Below are 19484 nucleotides of genomic sequence, written 5' to 3' on the forward strand. Positions count from 1 at the left end.
ACTAAACATCCCGAGAAATCCAGCTTCAAAATGTGTCTCTTCACGACGACGTCTTTGTTCTTGTAAAACTAATAAGAGGGAACATACGTTGAGTGCTTATTATTGCCAGGCATTCCGAGTTCTTTCCAGTTATCTCAATTCTCACAGTCATCTTTGAGGGAGGTACTACTATTATCTCCAATTTATAGATGAAGACATTGAGACCCACAGAGGCTGGGAGTTTGCTCCAGATGACAATGTGAGACGTGACAGAGGTGGGATTTGCACCCGGGCAGGCTTGCTCCAGACCTTGCGCTCTTCAATTCCATGTCGTAACACCTGTGAGCGTGCTGTGCGTGCTTTCTTCTCTAGTTCTCCCCTAACAACACCAAGTGTTCCCCATAGAGCCCCCGCTTCACTGACAACTAGAAAGAGGGTGAGTTGTCGCCAATTCCCAGCGCCAATGCCGCTGACCTTGGCTTTACAGCACTTCTCAGTTATTGACATCTGAGACGGAATATTTCTTTGTCTTTGTGAGGGCTGTCCTGTGTATGGCGGGGTGTTTAGCGGCACCCCGGCCTCTCCACCCCCCAGTCGCCAGTAGCACCTTGTCTCCAGTCATAACAAGCAAAGGTGTCTCCAGACATTGTCCAAATGCACAAACATGCACCGGGTTGAGAACCACTGGGTTGGAGTGTGACGGTGACCCAGTTGGCTCCTGGGGCCACGTGTTCTTCTATAGAAACCAGCTAATAAACTCGTTCACCTTGAAGTGCAAAGGTGAGATAAGAGAATAAGTCTTTATATTTTTACAGGGGATGAGTTCTTGATTTGCCTCATGTCAAATGAACAAAAGTCAAATTGGAGTGTTTGAGGCAAGGAGAAGCAGCCTGGAAACCCTGCTCAACTCCTAGGGATGGGGGGAAGTTCTATACACCGTGGTCCTCATAGCCAGACTGGTCACAGTGATCATACTGGCAGAGAATCCAACAGGAAGACGAAGAATTGGAAGGTCCAGTATCTGAGCCATTAATCATAGAATTGAAGAATACCAGGGCAAGGAGATCCTTGTCTGACTGAGTCACTGCTCATAAGACGTGAAAGGTCTTTCCACCTTGGACTCCTGTGATTCTAGAGATAGCAGACTTTTCACCAGAAAAGCAAAGGCCAGCTCGCTTTCTGACAGTGCCAATTTGCTTCTCTGAAGGAACAGTGAGCTTTCTTCTCTCTCCCTTTCTTTCTTAATGGGAAGTGGTCACAGCCGTGAACTTAACAAAAGAAGCAGGTTAAAATTTGTCCGTTCTTGGCTAATGCAGTTAGACGTTTTCGAGAAAAGGCAGTGAGAAGTGGTCATTAGCCATTATCTGCATGAAATATTTCAGAGAAAGAAGCAGCATTTGCCAAAAAAAAGAAACGATGTTTGACTTCAAGCCAGGCAAGAGGGAAACAAGATCACCTTCTAGCTCTGTGGGATGGCTGTGCTAATGATGTTATTTCAAGTAAAATGGGAACATACGTCTGAAAAAATACAGATGGTGCATCGGCTTCATATACTTTCTGAAGGTCGTTCTAGACAATGATCCACTGTCCCTTTTCTTGGCAAAAAACCCCCACAAAAACCCTCCAAACTTTATAGTCTTAGAAAGAACTATAGGCGTGTGGGTGTGTTTATATAGCCCTATGTGGGGGAAAATGTACAGAAAATCAGTATGTACGTTTTGCTGAAAATAGTTGCTACCACTTGAAAAGTCAAAGCATAGAACTCTTATTTTGATAGGAAAGTCTCAGTTCTATTGTGTAGTTTCTTTGTCCCTGTTTCATTTCACTTTTCTTTATCCCCTGCTCCTGACTTATGCTCTCTCGGTGTGAGGATAATATAAGGATAATGATTTCTAAACTGGAACTACAAGAAATCTTATGAAGTGGCCCCCTTCTCACCCTTCTCCATGAATATTTTCTCACTCTGCTTTTAAAAATTGCCACCAGGATATTTCCCAATAATAACACATGCCAGACTGAAATTCTAGGTAGTTGAATATAAAGCATTTTTTCTAGGAGACCTTCTGCTTTGACCATTAGTCATCTCTCTCATTGCAAAGCCAAGGCCTCCAACAAAGGCCTGTTTTCTGGAATCGTGAGTTGTTTTATTTCTTGAAGATTGCAGACATTATCATTATGGGTAATAACCTAATAACTTGCCATTTGATGTTTGCACATCACTTCTACAGAAATTCCCAGCACACATACCACTGGCTCCTTGTATGAATGATTTAATATTAAGTAACAAACCCCAAATCGGATAAAGCTCTCTCCTTATGCATGACACTTGCAAATCTGGTTCATATCTAATGCAAATATCATCAAAAGCGGTTGGCTTGGAACAGGATTTAGGGATGACAAAGAAGGCCAAAGCCAACTGATTTCAGCCGTCTGCGGGTTCAGATTGGCGGTCAGGATGTGCAGTGGTTATAAAGAGCCTACAACAGGACTGAGAGTCAGGAGGTAGTCCTGCAGCCTTGTTGTGTTACGTACGTCATCACATTTGATATTCCTAACTATCCCATGAAGGAAATACTATTAGTGCTCTTATTTTATGGATGAGAAAACAGAGCCTCTGAAAGTTTCAGCAACTTTCCTGCGATCACATTTAAACAGAAACCGGCAGATGTGAACTGAGGCCTGCCTGATCCCGTGGCCAGTGGGCCATCCTATCTCTTCAGTTAACTGATCAGTCGTTGACTCAGTGACTTTTATTTTTCTCTTGCTCGGCGTTTCCCAGTCTAGCTGGAAGCAATTATCTAAGCCACAGGTATTTCATCCTTTGCTGCCTGGAGAGGAGCGGGGCTGGAACTCTCGAAGTCGTGTTCTCTTCCCAAAGCTGGTACCCACATACACGTAGGAACATAGGCAGAGAGGAGTAGCTTACCAGATCTCTTGCTCCTAATTAAGAGTCTCGCCATTTACAGCAGGGCATCTCAAACTTTCTTGAGCCTATGAATCCCCCCGGGGATCTTGTTAAATGATTCCTATTCGATAGGCCTTGGATGGAGCTGAGAGTCTGCATTTCTAACAAGTTCCCAAGTGCTGTTGCCGCTGATCCAGGGACCATCCTTCGAGGAGCAAGGGTTTATGATACACTTTCTCTTCCATTTCCTCCTTTGTCCTAACAGAATCCTGTGAGGTAGGTAGGCTTACGATGGTCCCTCCTATCTGGGATTGACAGATGAGAATCAAGGTCAAAGAGATGGTATGAGAAAGCAACAGGAGAGCATGCCAGATCTTCAAACTCTGCCTCCGCTGATTCCTTTGGTGTAGAGCTTGCAAATGGATGGATCCCAGACATATTTGGTTTCTTCTACATGGTTTGTCCAAACAAAGCTTCTGGCAACCCTAGACCCCGTGACTGTTCCTTGAGTAGCAGCTGTACTCTTTCAACGTGGCGTGGACTTTCCAGCTCTCCGCAGCTCCTCTGTGTCTCTCCAGGTGGATGCCAACACTACTTAGGAACTCAGGATTGTTTTCTTTCCATCTGTCCTCCTTTGCCATTTAAGTTACCTGCATTCCTCCAGTAATGCATGACCTTATCATGACCTTTTCCTCTCTAATCCCAGTGTCCAACTTCTCTCTGTAACTCAGGTCTCTACTCTCCTGGGCCTTTGGGGAGCCACTGGGATGGAACTCCCAGGGAAACTCTGCTAAAGTATGTGGCATGTGATAACTGCAGAATAAATATTTCTTGATTAAATGAATAAACAGATGAACTGCGAAAGGATGACCCAGTATCCACTTTCCCTGATTTAAACTAACTTAGTCCTTTTTTGCTGATGACCAAGTTGTGGAGAGAGTCACAGAGCGTGGTTAGGAAACAGCTTTACAGTCCAAAGAGCTGTGAGGATAGCCCAAGAAAGTGTCTACCACAAGAATATATTACGTAAACGGACTTTTTTTTTTCACGCAGACCGCACCCAATATGTATCCATCGTACATATAAAAAATTCCAATTTACTGAACGTCTGCAGGAAATAATAAAAGGGATGTTGTTTTGATGACCTTCAGAAAGCTTTCCATCCATCTCTACAGAGCACTTCTGGGCCCAGGAGAAGCCTCGTGTCATTAAACCACTCCATCTTCAACATTCCTTTAAACAAAGAATTCTATGTGTTTGGTTCTGACATTCAGATAGAGGAAGGAAGCAGCCCTTCTCTCTTGAGCTGCGTGTACAAGTCACGCTTATGTTAGTGAGTTTTATGTGGTGTGGCAGGAATAAAAATCTATATGAAAATTGAATTGAAAATGTCTCTTTTTAGTAATGTGCCTGAGCTTAGATTTCTCCAGACGGCAGGGAGGCTGAGCCTTGGCTAATGGTACCTGGATTCTCTGTAAAGTCAGGTCTGTGCTCAGGAAGGGAGCCGGGGATCCCACAGCCCCGTAGCCTACCACCTCCTGGAACACAGAGCAGACAGAGCCCCTCAACACAGCCCTGCGAGGGGCCCTTGCTCTGGACCCAGTCACCAATGAAAGGTAGCTCAGCCTCCTTGAACAAGAAATCCTCTATCTCTTTCCTCAGCCTGCCAACAAGAGTGCCAATTAGTGCCAATAATAATATACATATTAACAGATTTCTAGACCACAGTCACCAAAACACTAGAGACTCATGACAGGAAGACCTTCTTCCGTGTCATCATTTACCGTACCTACTGGGTACACAGTGAGAAATTCTTGCGATCCCCTCATTTACGTCTGCCCTGCACACTGTGGAATCTTCATGTGATTTTAAACTGTCATTTAGTGGGGTAGATGGGCGAAAACGATCCTGTCACCACCGGATATGTTTTTAAATGAGGTCTTGATTGAATTCTGGTTTCGTTTTTAAAAATCAACCTTCTTGAGTTTTATATTCTTCTCGGGTTATGACTCTTCCACCTCTGCTGCCACTTTAAAAACTGTCAGTGCGTTTACTGTAAACACTCTACTGTGGATTTTCAAGGCAACTACAAACATGGATACTTAGCAAAAATCTGATATTTACATCATGCCACCCATGAATTATTTTGCACAATTTCATTTAAGCCATTCTGACCACAGGTTTTTGGAACAATTGAGGTGGTAATTCTTTTAATTGTTTCCTTTTTCTTTGAACCTTTGATGTAAGAGGAAATTTCTAAAGTTGGAGGATTTGTTTCAGCATTTACCCGTATAATGACAGGGTAAAAAGTTTGCAGCATATATAGTATATCTTTCTAATGACATCTCTCCTTTTTAAAATCAAGCATTTGGGTTAAGACCACCCTAATATTAATATTTGTGTAATATACATCATGGAACAGCTAATGAGCGTTATCCGTGACAAAATCCATCCACACTTGCAAAGTAGGTGAATCTTTTTTGAATCAGAATCTGCTCACGTTGAGTGTATTTCCTGATGCTTCGCAGTTTTGATGCTTGTTTGCAGCCTTCATACTTAAAAAGTTTAAATCCGCAGCTCAGGGATTTCTGGCAACAAGAATGTTGGTGGCTGGGTTGCTCTGAAAAGATGATCTGTGGGGTTGTTCTGTTTTTATCATTGAGGAAAGTTGATCAGGATGGTTGTAATTCACATCTGATCTAGATCAGGGTTGGGGCGGGGAGATACACCCATCACAGGTGCCGACTGCACTGTTGCAACTGGACTAATCCCCTTTCGTTGTATGACCTACTTGCCCACTCACTCAGATAACTTGTGGACCTCTTTCTGCGCCAGGATGTTCTCTGAGTGCTGGGAGAAGCGAGGTCTCTGGCGCCAAGGGGACAGACGTTTTACCTTTACATTTCGTGGGAGGACACAATCAATCAGTAAACACACAAGATGATTTCAGAGTATCGTCAGTGCCGTAGTGCTTTCAGTAAGTAGGTTGATGGGATCTAGAGTTACACAGAGAAGGGACAACTGGGCAGGAAGGGGCCATTTGAGCTGAATTCTAAAGCATGAAAAGGAACCAACTTCCAAAGAGGAAGAGCCTTCCAAGCAGAGAAATCTGCAATTGCAAAGTACCACCGTCAAGGAAAGGGTCGGCAGACGCAAGAAGGAACCAGTAGGTTGTTGTACCATGGGTGTGGAGGACAAGGCGAGAGTACTGGGCGATAAAGCAAAAAGGCAAAAGTCAAATCCTGCCAGCTCTTATAGACCAGGCGAAGGGTTTGAATTTTATTATAATATATTTCTATTTGTGCAGCAGAAAGACACTGCAGGAGTTAAAACAGTGAGTCGCCAACTAATATCTTTAATAAAGAATATTCTAGCAGTTGGTTCTCTGGAAAACAGACTAGAGGAAGTGGAAGCAGGAAGCCCATTTAGTCACGTGAGTGAACAGCAATGGCGACACAGAGCAGTGGCTGTGGAGTAGAAGAGAGATGGTCTCTTGACCGTAGAACTTTTAGACATGGAACTGAGTTTGCCCATGAATTACCTGTCCTGGGAGTGAAGAAGCTTCATGTGGCCACAGTCAGGTGGTGGTAAGGGATGAAATTAGACATTTAGGTTGGACAGGGAGATGTTTGCCACCATGAAGTTTGATCTTAAACCCAACGTCAACAAGGAGGTTCTGCAGAGGACACTCCTTTCTCCTTGTGCCTCAGTGCAATTGTGCTCATTTTCTTTTGCTAGATAAGTATTCATAGGAATAAGCTTGCCACTCATCCACTTTACCAAGATTTACACACGATGCAATCTTATTGAACAAATCATCAATAGAGAGAGACACAGATACTCATTATACACACAGATCACCCATATTCTGGCTGTCTTCCCTCTCTCTCCCCTCAGCCGCTGGTGGCAAACAAAACCACTTAAGTGAACAGTTTTAAATGTATAATATGAAAATGTGCTTTTTAAAACTCCTTGGAACCTCCAGCCATTGTTAAAACACGCTCACTCTGATGGACGCTTTGGCATTTTTTTTACGAGGCTTTTCAATGCGTTACTTTATCGGGTGCCTGAGATTTAGTCTGTTCTGCAGAAGAAAACAGACACAAAGGGTCTCTCAGAGCGAGTTACTCTTCTGTAAAGGTTATAGTAAACATGTCAATGCCTAATTAAGCAGAAAATTTTATCTGTATTGTGGGGGAGGCATTTGCTGTCTTCGACTTTTCTTCTGGGGAATGCATTTAGAAGGACAAAGTAGATTGTGAAGTTGAGCTGGTCCGGAAAGCTCAGCTTCCAAATGTCAGCATTAAAAAAGACACTTCTTTTCTCCTTGTGTGAAAATGACTATATTGGCTGGGCAGATTGTCTGTGGGGGGGGGTGTGTGTGCGCGCGCCTGCGTATGCAAGCATGCATGTATGTTTCATCGACACACATGCAACGAACGTAACGTGCATTATTTCCCAGCTGCCTACTAAGTATCAGGCCCTGTGCTAGGCACTGAAAATAGGGAGATGAATAAAACCTGGCAACATGTTAACCAACCGTGATGAGCATAAGCCTTCTCTTTCCCCCCTAGATTTCTTCACCCGCTTTGTGTGTAGGTGTATGTGTTCTTCGTTTCAGTGATCATATCACCCATAGGTGCGGTGACTGTATAGCTTAGCCTGGAACAGTCCTGGCTAATAGGTACCATCCCATTGTATGAGTAAGAAAGCCCTTTTAATTCTCAAAAGTAACCCTGTTTCTAATCGGTAACATTTGCCTGATTCTTTGGAGTATTTTGCTTGGCTCTGTACCAAGTCATTTATTAATTTTGTTAATAGACCTTTTCCTTCATCTTAATGGTATGACTATTTCTACAAACATACAAACTAGTCCAGGAAAAAGAAAACACGATGAGGATGGGGTCGGGGGTGGAGTGTGATCTAATTCAGTTATTCTAAGCTAGGGTTTTCTTGTAAGTAGTGACCACTTATTAACGACTGTTTGCCTAGATTGAGAAGCTTCTTTTTCTTCAAATCAATTTATGGAACTAGAGACCAACAATCCCAGTTTAATGAAAAATCCACTTGTCAACCTGCTAGGAAAGCAAAAACACACCACCAATAACAACAACAACAAAATGGAACACAACCGCAAAACCACTGGCGAGGCTGAGTTTTTACATTTCATTTTGTTTTACTCTATCATGCCCTTAAAATTGTGGGCTCTCGTCCACAGTATTCCTACAGTTCTCCCCTCCGAGGTGGTTATATATTTGGTGACATTTCAAAGAAACCCCATGGCTTGACCTTTAACCTTTAGGTCTCTGCAAAGTTTTCTTATTTATTAGATTGGTACTAAAAAGAGAGTGGAACCTAGTGGTGAAGACCATGGATTCTCTCATCACACAGGCTGGGTTCAGGCATGACCTTGCAATGCTAACTCTGTGGCCTTGGGGAAAATTTCTCAAACTCAGAGCCTCAGTTTCTGCATCTGTGAAATGAAAATAATAATAGTTTCTACTTCGTGTGGATATTAGATAAAATGAAAGACTGTATTTGCAATAGTTAGCACAGGTCCTAGGAGATAATAATAAATATTCTTCATCTTCAATGTGGTATATATACCTATATGTGCAGATATACATATATATATATATATATACACACACACACACATACATATATAATGGAATAGTACTCAGCCACAAAAAAAGTATGAAATATTGCCGTTTGCAGCAACATGGATGGACCGAGAGATTATCATACTAAGTGAAGTAAGTCAAACAGAGAAAGACAAATATTATAGGGTATCATTTATATGTAGAATCTAAAAAGCAATACAAATGAACTTATTTACAAAACAGAAACAGACTCACAGACATAGAAAACAAATTTATGGTTACCAAAGAGGAGGCAGGGGAGGGATAAATTAGGGGTATGGGATTAACAGATACACACTACTGTACATAAAATAGGTAACCAACAAGGATTTACTGTATAGCACAGGGAACTATATTCAATATCTTATAATAGCCTATAATGGAAAAGAATCTGAAAAGACGTATATATAAATATGTGTATAACTGAATCACTTTGCTGTACACCAGAAACTAACACATTATTGTAAGTCAGCTACAGTTCAAGTTTTAAAAAACCCTAATTTTGGAAAATAAATAAGTAAATGAAAATCTGAAAAAGAAATATTCTTCCTTTTCAGTCTTTGGAGCCCTTGGAGTTCCTGACTGCAGGTGACTTACTCCTAATAATCCCCCTTCTCTCCTCTCTGCCTGCCTCTCAGGAGAGACCGCCAATGCTTGAGCACCCCTTTTTTCAAGTATTATACCTGGTGAATGGAAGTAACAGCATTGTCCTAGGGTTTCTCCCAAGTACCCACCTGCACTGAGAGGGGAGATAGGACCTCATAAGGAAAATACCGCATTGAGATCATGCAGCCCTTACACATCTAAGACTGAATCTCCCTTGCTTTGGTACTTCTTTGGTTGCATTTTATCCACGTGGCTCTGAAAAGGCCAGGTGAAGAAAATGAGCACATGAGCATAAATAGTCACACTCCTCCTCTCCACTGATGGGCATTTGCCCCTTAATTCCCTTTGCACCCGCTCTCATGCCTTCATTTTCCCTATGCAGTTACTGGTCCTAAGTCCTTTCGGAGAAGCGAAAGCATGCATCCCCAATAGCATTTTGCATCTACAAATCAAAGGTATAATTGGCACCTCGTGACGGGTACCCACAAATCAGTGCATTTGACATTACAGGCACAAGATCGAGAGGGCATTTTCAGCCTTGTCTGAAAAGGTCTTCATAAACCTGTTTGAGAATAATAGGAGAGTTCCCAAATCTCCCATTCTAACACCATTTGCTATTATTTTAAAATCACTATATTTGCTGAGCTTACATAATTTTTCAGCTATCAATGGAAGATTTTACTTGATACTCCATAATCTGTCTTCCTGCTGTGCGACTCTCTACAAATAAAAATGTTATAACAAAAAGGACCCTCGCTATCAAAAATGTAATGGCTATGCATCCAAATTACTTCTGAGCACTCAAAAATGAGTGTATGCCAGCAGGGCCAAGTGTCTTGGTAAACCTTACCATGAGGATGCCAAGGGTCAAGTCTTAGTTTTCTTATGAGCCAACGTCCTTCTTGTAGAGCTATGTCTGTAATAGGATCTGAATTTCAGTCCAGCTTTCCTGAGAGTCATACACGTGAATTCAGTGACTGTCCCATTATAGGAGTATTAGAGTGATATTCCGTAAACAGGAAAATTATTAACTTGGAATTCTAGGCGCTTATAAAGAATTATGACTCCTGCCCATTTTTTAAAAAAGGCATTAGATGGCACAAAAGACATCACTTGGCTTTTTCCTGTATCCGTTGCTTGCAGTTCATAAAAGTGTCGATTACATTGTTAGTTCCATATGGGAAGCACTTTGTCCAAGTGGGGAAATTGGGATGGGATATGTCACCTGCTACTGTTATCTCATCTCTTCTTGTTCTCTTGCAGGCTACGCCCAGGAAGAACAGCTGAAGGAAGAGGAGGAAATAAAAGAGGAGGAGGAAGAAGAAGACAGTGGTTCGGTAGCTCAACTTCAGGGCAGCAATGACCCAGGGACAGATGAGGAGCTAGAAACGGGCCCCGAGCAGAAAGGCTGCTTCAGCTACCAGAACTCGCCAGGAAGTCACCTGTCCAATCAGGACGCCGAGAATGAGTCCTTGCTGAGTGACGCCAGTGATCAGGTGTCAGACATCAAGAGTGTGTGCGGCCGAGATGCCTTGGACAAGAAAGCAAGCGTGCACCCCAAGCTTCCAAACGAAGCCCACAGTTGCATGGATAAAATGACCGCCGTCTATGCCAACATCTTGTCTGATTCCTACTGGTCGGGCCTGGGTCTTGGCTTCAAACTGTCCAACAGCGAGAGACGGAATTGTGACCCCCGAAATGGCAGCAACAAGACTGATTTCGATTGGCACCAAGACGCTCTGTCCAAAAGCCTACAGCAGAACTTGCCTTCCAGATCCGTGTCGAAGCCCAGCCTGTTCAGCTCGGTCCAGCTGTACCGGCAGAGCAGTAAGATGTGCGGGACCGTTTTCACCGGGGCCAGCAGGTTCCGGTGCCGGCAGTGCAGTGCCGCCTATGACACCCTGGTCGAGTTGACCGTGCACATGAACGAAACGGGCCACTATCAAGATGACAACCGCAGAAAGGACAAGCTCAGACCCACGAGCTATTCAAAGCCCCGGAAAAGGGCTTTCCAGGATATGGACAAGGAGGACGCTCAGAAGGTCCTGAAATGTATGTTTTGTGGCGACTCCTTCGATTCCCTCCAAGATTTGAGCGTCCACATGATCAAAACAAAACATTACCAAAAAGTGCCTTTGAAGGAACCAGTACCAACCATTTCATCGAAAATGGTCACTCCGGCGAAGAAACGCATCTTTGACATCAATCGGCCGTGCTCCCCCGATTCGACCACAGGCTCGTTTGCAGATTCGTTTCCTTCTCAGAAGAACGCCAACTTACAGCTGTCCTCCAACAATCGCTACGGCTACCAAAATGGCGCCAGCTACACCTGGCAGTTCGAGGCCTGCAAGTCGCAGATCTTGAAGTGCATGGAGTGTGGGAGCTCCCACGACACTTTGCAGCAGCTCACCACCCACATGATGGTCACCGGTCACTTTCTCAAGGTCACCAGCTCTGCCTCCAAGAAAGGGAAGCAGCTGGTGCTAGACCCACTCGCCGTGGAGAAGATGCAGTCATTGTCAGATGCCCCGAACAGTGATTCTCTGGCTCCCAAGCCATCGAGTAACTCAGCTTCCGACTGCACGGCTTCGACAACTGAGTTAAAGAGAGAGAGTAAAAAAGAAAAACCAGAGCCGATCAACAAGGATGAGAAAGTCGTGAAAAGCGAGGACTGTAAGGACCCTCTACAGAAGCCTTTAGACCCGACGATAAAATACCAGTATCTAAGGGAGGAAGATCTGGAAGACGGCTCAAAGGGTGGAGGCGACATTTTGAAGTCACTAGAAAATACTGTTACCACCGCCATCAACAAAGCCCAAAATGGGGCTCCCAGCTGGAGCGCGTACCCCAGCATCCATGCCGCCTACCAGCTGTCAGAGGGTACCAAGCCTTCCTTGCCGATGGGCTCCCAGGTCCTGCAGATTCGACCCAACCTCAGCAACAAGTTAAGGCCGATCGCACCCAAGTGGAAAGTAATGCCGCTGGTTTCTGTGCCCACGAGCCTGACCCCATACACGCAAGTTAAGAAGGAACCCGACGACAAAGATGAAGTGGTGAAGGAGTGTGGGAAAGAGAGTCCCCAGGAAGAGGCGTCCTCTTTCAGCCACAGTGAGGGGGACTCTTTCTCCAAATGTGAACCCCCTTCAGAATCCAAAAAGGCTGAGCCTTGTCCCCTGAAGGAGGAGGACAAGCGGATGAAAGAAGGTGATGAGAAAGAGAAAGCCCAGCCCCTGGAGCCAGCATCTTCTCCCAGCAGCGGCTGTGCCCTCGCCAGCCACGCTTCGGCCCTGCCATGCATCAACCCGCTCAGCGCCCTGCAGTCCGTCCTGAACAACCACCTGGGCAAAGCTACGGAACCCTTGCGCTCTCCTTCCTGCTCCAGCCCGAGCTCAAGCACAATGTCGATGTTTCGTAAGTCGAATCTCAGTGTCATGGACAAGCCGGTTTTGAGTCCTGTCTCCACCAGGCCGGCCAGCGTGTCCAGACGCTACCTGTTTGAGAGCAACGATCAGCCCATCGACCTGACCAAGTCCAAAAGCAAGAAGGCTGAGTCCTCGCAAGCACAGTCCTGTACGTCCCCGCCCCAGAAGCACGCTCTGTCTGATATCGCGGACATGGTCAAAGTCCTCCCCAAAGCCACCACCCCAAAGCCTGCTGCTTCCTCCAGGGTCCCTCCCGTGAAGCTGGAGATGGACGTCAGGCGCTTTGAGGACGTGTCCAGCGAAGTCTCAACCTTGCATAAAAGAAAAGGCCGGCAGTCCAACTGGAACCCTCAGCATCTTCTGATCCTGCAGGCTCAGTTTGCCTCCAGCCTCTTCCAGACCTCGGAGGGCAAATACTTGCTGTCCGATCTGGGCCCACAAGAGCGAATGCAGATCTCGAAGTTCACGGGGCTCTCCATGACCACCATCAGCCACTGGCTCGCCAACGTCAAGTACCAGCTTAGGAAAACGGGCGGGACCAAATTTCTGAAAAACATGGACAAAGGACAGCCTATCTTTTATTGCAGCGACTGTGTCTCCCAGTTCCGAACCCCTTCTACCTACATCAGTCACTTAGAATCTCACCTAGGTTTCCAAATGAAGGACATGACCCGCGTGGCCGTGGAACAGCAAAGCAAAGTGGAGCGAGAGCTCTCCCGGGTATCGTCGGCTCAGAGGTCACCGGAAACCATAGCTGGCGAAGAGGACACAGACTCTAAGTTCAAGTGTAAGTTGTGCTGTCGGACATTTGTGAGCAAACACGCAGTAAAACTCCACCTAAGCAAAACGCACAGCAAGTCACCCGAACACCATTCACAGTTTGTAACAGACGTGGATGAAGAATAGCTCTGCAGGTATGGGTTTGCTCCCACGTGGTTGTGACAGTCACTTCGTGAGGAGCTTCTAGAAGGGAGATGGGTCCATTTAGAGGCAGCTGACATCTCCCTATACCAAGAGCACAGTAGCCTGCTGGAATAGCGTGAATTTTTGTGGAAGACTAGAACATGATAATTAAGCCCTAGCCATTCTCTCAATTTCTCCAGTTCAGCGTTGGGAAATAGAATAAAATGGGTTCAGAGAGATGGAGCTCACAGGTATACTGCTTCTTGATACCCAAGGCCCCTCTTAGTTACCCAAGGCCCAACTTTCAAAGTCCGGCCAAGGCTACACCTCATTTTAATTGATAAGTACTGACTTTTCTTACTGTCCCATTTCACCACCTCACCTTCCGAGAGTAACGCGAATGACTTGCAAGGTGATGAAAATTCTTTTTAAAAAGTGAGCAAGCGAATAAGAGTGTAGGGTTCCTGGGGGCAGCCACTATACAGAGGTTTCTTAATCAGCTCATGCATAGTCTAAAGCTGGCTTTATTATTCTTACTAGTAATTAATGCTTTGGGCAGCTTACCTGCAGCGTCTGCTACCTTCCACCCCCTCCCCTTTATTTCCTGTCCATTACGTCTCCTGTGAAAGGGCATATGCCCTGTAGTTGGATGGTAGGAAAATACTCTTCTCTGCAGAACGCTGAGATGAAAAGAGAGGAAGCTTACTTTCCTCCCTCGTCTTTTGGTTGTCCTGAAGATAAAGCTAATATCAGAGTCCACCTTTAGCAAAGGTAGATGCAATGCAGGCTTTGAGATTTTATTTTCTATAAAGAAGCAAAGGACGTTCTGCACACTCATTGCCAATGCACACGGGGTCCCACAGCTTGAGATAATTGGCATCATGTATCATCAAAGTTCCATGCCTGGCAGAGTCACCAGTGCCCAGACTACCTATGTCACCTTCAGGGAAGAGGGCAGACGCCAAGGCCAAGTGCCTTGGCAGACTAGTCCCACCAGCCATTTTCAAACGTTGAGCGTAAGCAAGGCTGAACTTCCTTTCACCGCCCTTTATGTATTTTCTCTACCTCCTTTTCTCTCCCCTCCAGCATGATACCCCCCACGTGCTAGGGACCATCAAATGTTCAGGTTGGGGTGTTAGGCCACACCCCATAATGGGACCCAATCTGACTTAAGCCTTTGGCACTTACCAGCCCAGTTTATGTCATGCTAGGTTATAGATTAGCTCTTTCGGTTAAGATACGAGATACGAACAGCTCATACTAGCATACACTTGACCCTTAGACAACTTGGGGGTTAGGGGTGCCAACCCTCTGCGCAGTGGGAAATCCGCGTGTAACTTACAGTCGGCCCTCCCTACGGTGTAGCCTGCCTATCCCTGCTTCCTCTGTAGCCGAGGTTCCACACACGCAGATTCAACCAACCCTGGGCTGTGTAGTATTTACGCTTGAAAAAAATCCATGTATAAGTGGACTCAGGCAGCTCAAACCCATGTTGTTCAAGGGTCAACTGTATAAGCCCTCACCACCTCCTCCTGTCAGAGCACTTGTTAAATGGGAGACTTTCGGATCAAGCCACCGAGCGGTGGGCACCAGCGGGGTTCCAGGTGGGGACGGCTCTGTATATGGTGCGGCTTGGGCTCACTTCACATCACATAGGGAGGGTCACTGAATGCAAGGCTGGTCAGAATGAAATGAAGGGTTAAACACTGGGGCTGTTGCCTCAGTGAGAAGATCTAAGAGCTTCTGACAAAGGGGGAACCCATCCTATCGCTCTAACGGCTAATGGCTCTCTGGGCCCAGATGAAGACTTTTGTTTTGTTTGCATGTTTTTATCATGATAATTAAAGTGTATTTACTGGCAGATTCCTCTCTTGCTTTCCCAGCATGATTTGTTCAGCTCATACTGTTGAAAGAAAAGCTGAAATGCATCTATCGGATCTAAATGTGAGCTTGGGTCTCCGTGACACCTATTTATGTGCTATATAACATTTTAAATTTTATGTAACTTACTATCGTGCTTTTCTGGTCCTTCAAAAAAGAAAAGAGTAGATGGATAGACACAGAACACACAGAGATAAATGCTTCCAATCCCATAGTGGTAGGTCTAAACCATGGTGAAAAGGACAAATAGGTAGTGTTTATTTGTGCTACAGTGAAGACCAATTTTCCGCATTTGAGGTTTGTAATCATTTTTTAAAAATTAATAGCACAGCCAAAACATTGCAGTATGTAAATGGAGAATGGGGAGGGAAAGAAAGCGTCAGTCCAAATCTGAAATGCACAAACCTGTTCTAGAGAAGCAAAGAAAAACCAATAATTTGGAAAAACCGACACAAAGGTACTTACAAGTCTATTAAATACATAGATAAGATAGCCCTTTTCTCATCCCTCTGCATCTGTACAGAATAAACGTTTCCGATTTGGACCTTCAAAGCACCATATTACAAAGTTATCATTATATGAAAACGAAGCTCCATCAGTGCTGTGATTCTGAGAGAGGACGCGGCAGAAAAACAGGTTTGAGTGTTTGGAACTCATTCAGAGTATATGTGTTGTGTGCGTACAAAAAGTGATGCAGGTGCTTGGTGTTTGTGTTGATACTAAAGATCTCCCGGTCTGCCTGAATGGCGCCCACATCTGCACACAGGTGGCTTTCTGCTGCCCTTCACCTAGAAAAGAATTCCTCCGCCCTACGGGTCCACTTTTAGAACAATAGGTGTGCACAACCTTGCCCACTGCTTAGAATTAGGCATATATGTTTTCAAATGATCACAAAATGAGATCACTCTTATCTGGAACTGTCATTTTAGTTGGTATGCGTGATAGCACAAATTGTACAAAATGACATGTTGTCTTAGTAAGGGTGGTCAAGATTTTGTGGAAAATTTGGGAGGGGAGTTTTACCATACCTGTGTTCTGTGCAAGATGAGAATTTTGACCTGAATTTTCTTTCTTTTCTTAGATATGTCTTAAGTTCTACAAAATTCTCTGCCAAATATTAAATGCAACTTTTCATTAAAAATTAATTAGAAAATGTTCAATGTGCATCCCTAATTTAGGATATAAGTAATCTAAAACAATTTCAATAGATATTTGTATATACCTTTAAAAACCACATGCACTTGAATAACAGAAAGTAAACAGAGAACAAATCAATGAGTCTAGAATGCATAAGGACGTGAAATTATAGTCATTACCGTGTAATGTAGTGTACAAGAGTGTACAAGTTTAGCAGCACAACTAGCCTTGAAATTGATGGAGGGAATGAATCTAAAACCCATGTTCAGGGTGAACAGCACGTAGGTTCCCAGATAAAATACAGGATGTCCAGGTAAATTAGAATTTCAGGTAAATGACAAATAAGTTTTTAGAATAAGCACGTCTCAAATATTGCATGGGCCATATTTATACTAAAAAAAAAGTGTTCATTGTTTATCTGAGATTCAAATTTAACTGGGCATTCTGTATTTTTATTTGCTAAATCTGGCAACCCTAACAGCATGGGTAATATGGCAGCCTGGGAAGAACAAAATGGGCTGGACTAACTCATGTCTATTAGAGGCATCACCCTTGCCTCTATCCAGCAAACAATATTCTTTCTTGCCTTCCTTTCTTTTTTTTCCCCTCCCTCCTTCCCTTCCTCCCTCCCTCCTTCCCTCCTTCCTTCCTGTCTTCTCTCCTCTCTTTCATCTTTCAACAAATATTGGCTGTGGTTTTACTGTGCACCGGACTCTATTAGCAAAGGCTATGTGATGGAGAACCAACAGTCGTGCTGATTATACCAGCCAAATGTGCCAGGGCTGCAGCGAGCACATCACAGACATTACTTCACTTGATACTCACAAACAGCCCTAGGAAGTAGGGTTGAGTCAGCCATGTTACAGGGGAGGAAATGGAAGCAGAGAGATTCTGCATGAATTTCTCAAATTCCCACCATCTCTGAGCCTCACTCATTCATTATCACGCATCTAGAAAGCCATCACTCCATGCCAAGCACTGTGCTAATCCCAGGGAATAAGCCAGTGACCAGGACAAGAGTCTGCCTTGGAGGCTCGTGGGAGACACAGAGACGGGCAGCTCTGGGGTAGACGCTGAAAGGAGCACACAGGAGGGCGTCTGGCCAGTCCTGGGGGAAGCCGAGGAGGGGAACGGTGGTACCAGGGGCAGTGTGACGTCAGGGCTGCCGAGTCCTGCAGGCCTGGGTTCAAACCCTAACTCACCCACTGTCTCTTAGATATGCCCCACTTCTGTGTTTATAAAACGTGGACATCATTCTCCCCTCACAGAAAAGTTGTGAGAATTAAGTAAATGTACGAAATTCTTTTCCGTGAAACCTGGCTCATAGGAGGTTCACAAGAAGAGTTAGTTCTAGGCAGTGCCTACAGGCCCACACCGTGTTCTTCTGCGTCGCCTGAAGTGTATAGAACTTACACGGTGTTCCCAGGTTGAGCTATTTAATACTAGGCAGTGCCCCAAGGAAACCTTGACCTACCATTTAATTATAATGATAGCAATGACAGCAAAACTACCGCCTCTTGGCCTCTTTCTATGAGTCAGGCACGGGTATTCAGATCATCCTGATTTTGCAGAAAGCTCAAGGGCTTCCGTGATTTGTCTCAGAGCACACAGTGCGCATCGAGGTGGGATTCGAACCCAGGACTGCCCAACGCTCATCAAGTTTCTTCTGCCTCTTGGCTTCTCCTCCGTCTTGCCTGATGGTTTCCAGGTGCTACCCACGGCCAGGAATACATCCAACAGCTCAGGAAAAAAGTCTATAAAACGTGGTGTAAGGGTGGAGAGGTGATAAGGGCTCCTTGGCCTCTGGGAGGCTCCAGCTACAAATCAAACACCACAACTCAGGGGCCTGGGACTGACCTGTGGGAAGAAGCAACGCATCCTCGCTCTCTTCATTGTAATTTCCTTGTTCAGTCAGGTGATCATACAATTACCATAAAGCGTCTCACCAAGAAATGACCCAAATTCCAGGGAAGATAGATGTGTGAGAATTTTTTAATCCTCATCCGGACTCTAATTTTGGGGGAGCAAAATGAGAATTTGGAAACAGGGCGTTTGACCATGAGACCGCGGCATTTCTAACGCAGCAAGAAACAAATGCGTCACCTCTTTTCACGTTTTCATGTCACCCGAGCGATCTGGCTTAACCCCTCTTTTGCATCAATGCGTCTCCGTCTCCGTTGCACTTTCCCCCTCATTTGGACTTCCGAATGCTCAAATCCTGACGGGTATAATTCGGTGCTTTAATATAGAGTAACATTATTTTTCATTTACTCCAATCTGCCATCAGTATCATCTTTTCATTTAACCAGATGCAATTCTTTTTTCTTTCGCTAAATTGAAAATCCATGAGCGACAGGGAGTGCAATGTTTTAATTAGCTCATATTTTTTATATGGATTTATGTCTTTAAAATACATTTGTGTAATTCTTCAGCGAAATTAAAAACGTCTTTCTGCAAAAGTGAGGAGAGGAAAATAGAGCTAAATTGTGTCATTAGCTTAGGTAGATACAGATGGCGAGCAGGATCTAGTTGAGAGACACACACCGATCACAGGGCCTCTGCCTGGGCGGAATTTGAACTTGCCCTTCATTGAAAGAAGTCTTTCTCTGTAAAGATTTTTCGAAAATGGCTTGAGGTTGGGTTTTTTTTAGGCCCCTAGTAAGTAAACAAGCAGTTACCTTCACCGAACTAATTTGAAACTGAACCTGCCCGCCAAACAAAACAGAAAAAAAAAAAAAACGAAACAAACCCAGAAGTCATCATGATAAACAGTTTTCTCCTGCATTTCTCTTTGTCTTCTTTTTTAACGATCAAGTTTAAAGCGTTCCACGGTGTTTTTTTTCTACTTTATAGGAGACAAGTGACATTCCATGGTAAATGAGAGAAAAAGCCATGCAGAACTGAAATCTTTCTAATGCATTGACACCAACTTGCCCTCTATTGTTGGAAATGAGCAGGCACTCATGATTGTTCATCAAACAGCTCCTAATGCAGTTAAAGCATTCAGCT

The 19484-nt window shown here is 44.5% G+C and overlaps 1 protein-coding gene across 2 annotated transcripts in view; it reads left to right on the top strand.

The window, feature by feature from the left end:
- TSHZ2 (teashirt zinc finger homeobox 2) overlaps window positions 1-19484 on the top strand; it is a 400066-nt gene that overhangs the window by 254952 nt on the left and 125630 nt on the right. Inside the window, exon 2 of one of the 2 annotated variants that reach the window (XM_067708534.1) lies at window positions 10396-13341. In XM_067708534.1, the coding sequence (XP_067564635.1) occupies window positions 10396-13341 (2946 nt within the window). Of the gene's footprint in view, window positions 1-10395; window positions 15319-19484 lie in introns of those variants that run through there. The other variant, XM_067708533.1, reaches the window with a different exon arrangement.

Source organism: Pseudorca crassidens, chromosome 15, assembly GCF_039906515.1.
Source record: "Pseudorca crassidens isolate mPseCra1 chromosome 15, mPseCra1.hap1, whole genome shotgun sequence".
Classification (NCBI taxonomy): domain Eukaryota; kingdom Metazoa; phylum Chordata; class Mammalia; order Artiodactyla; family Delphinidae; genus Pseudorca; species Pseudorca crassidens.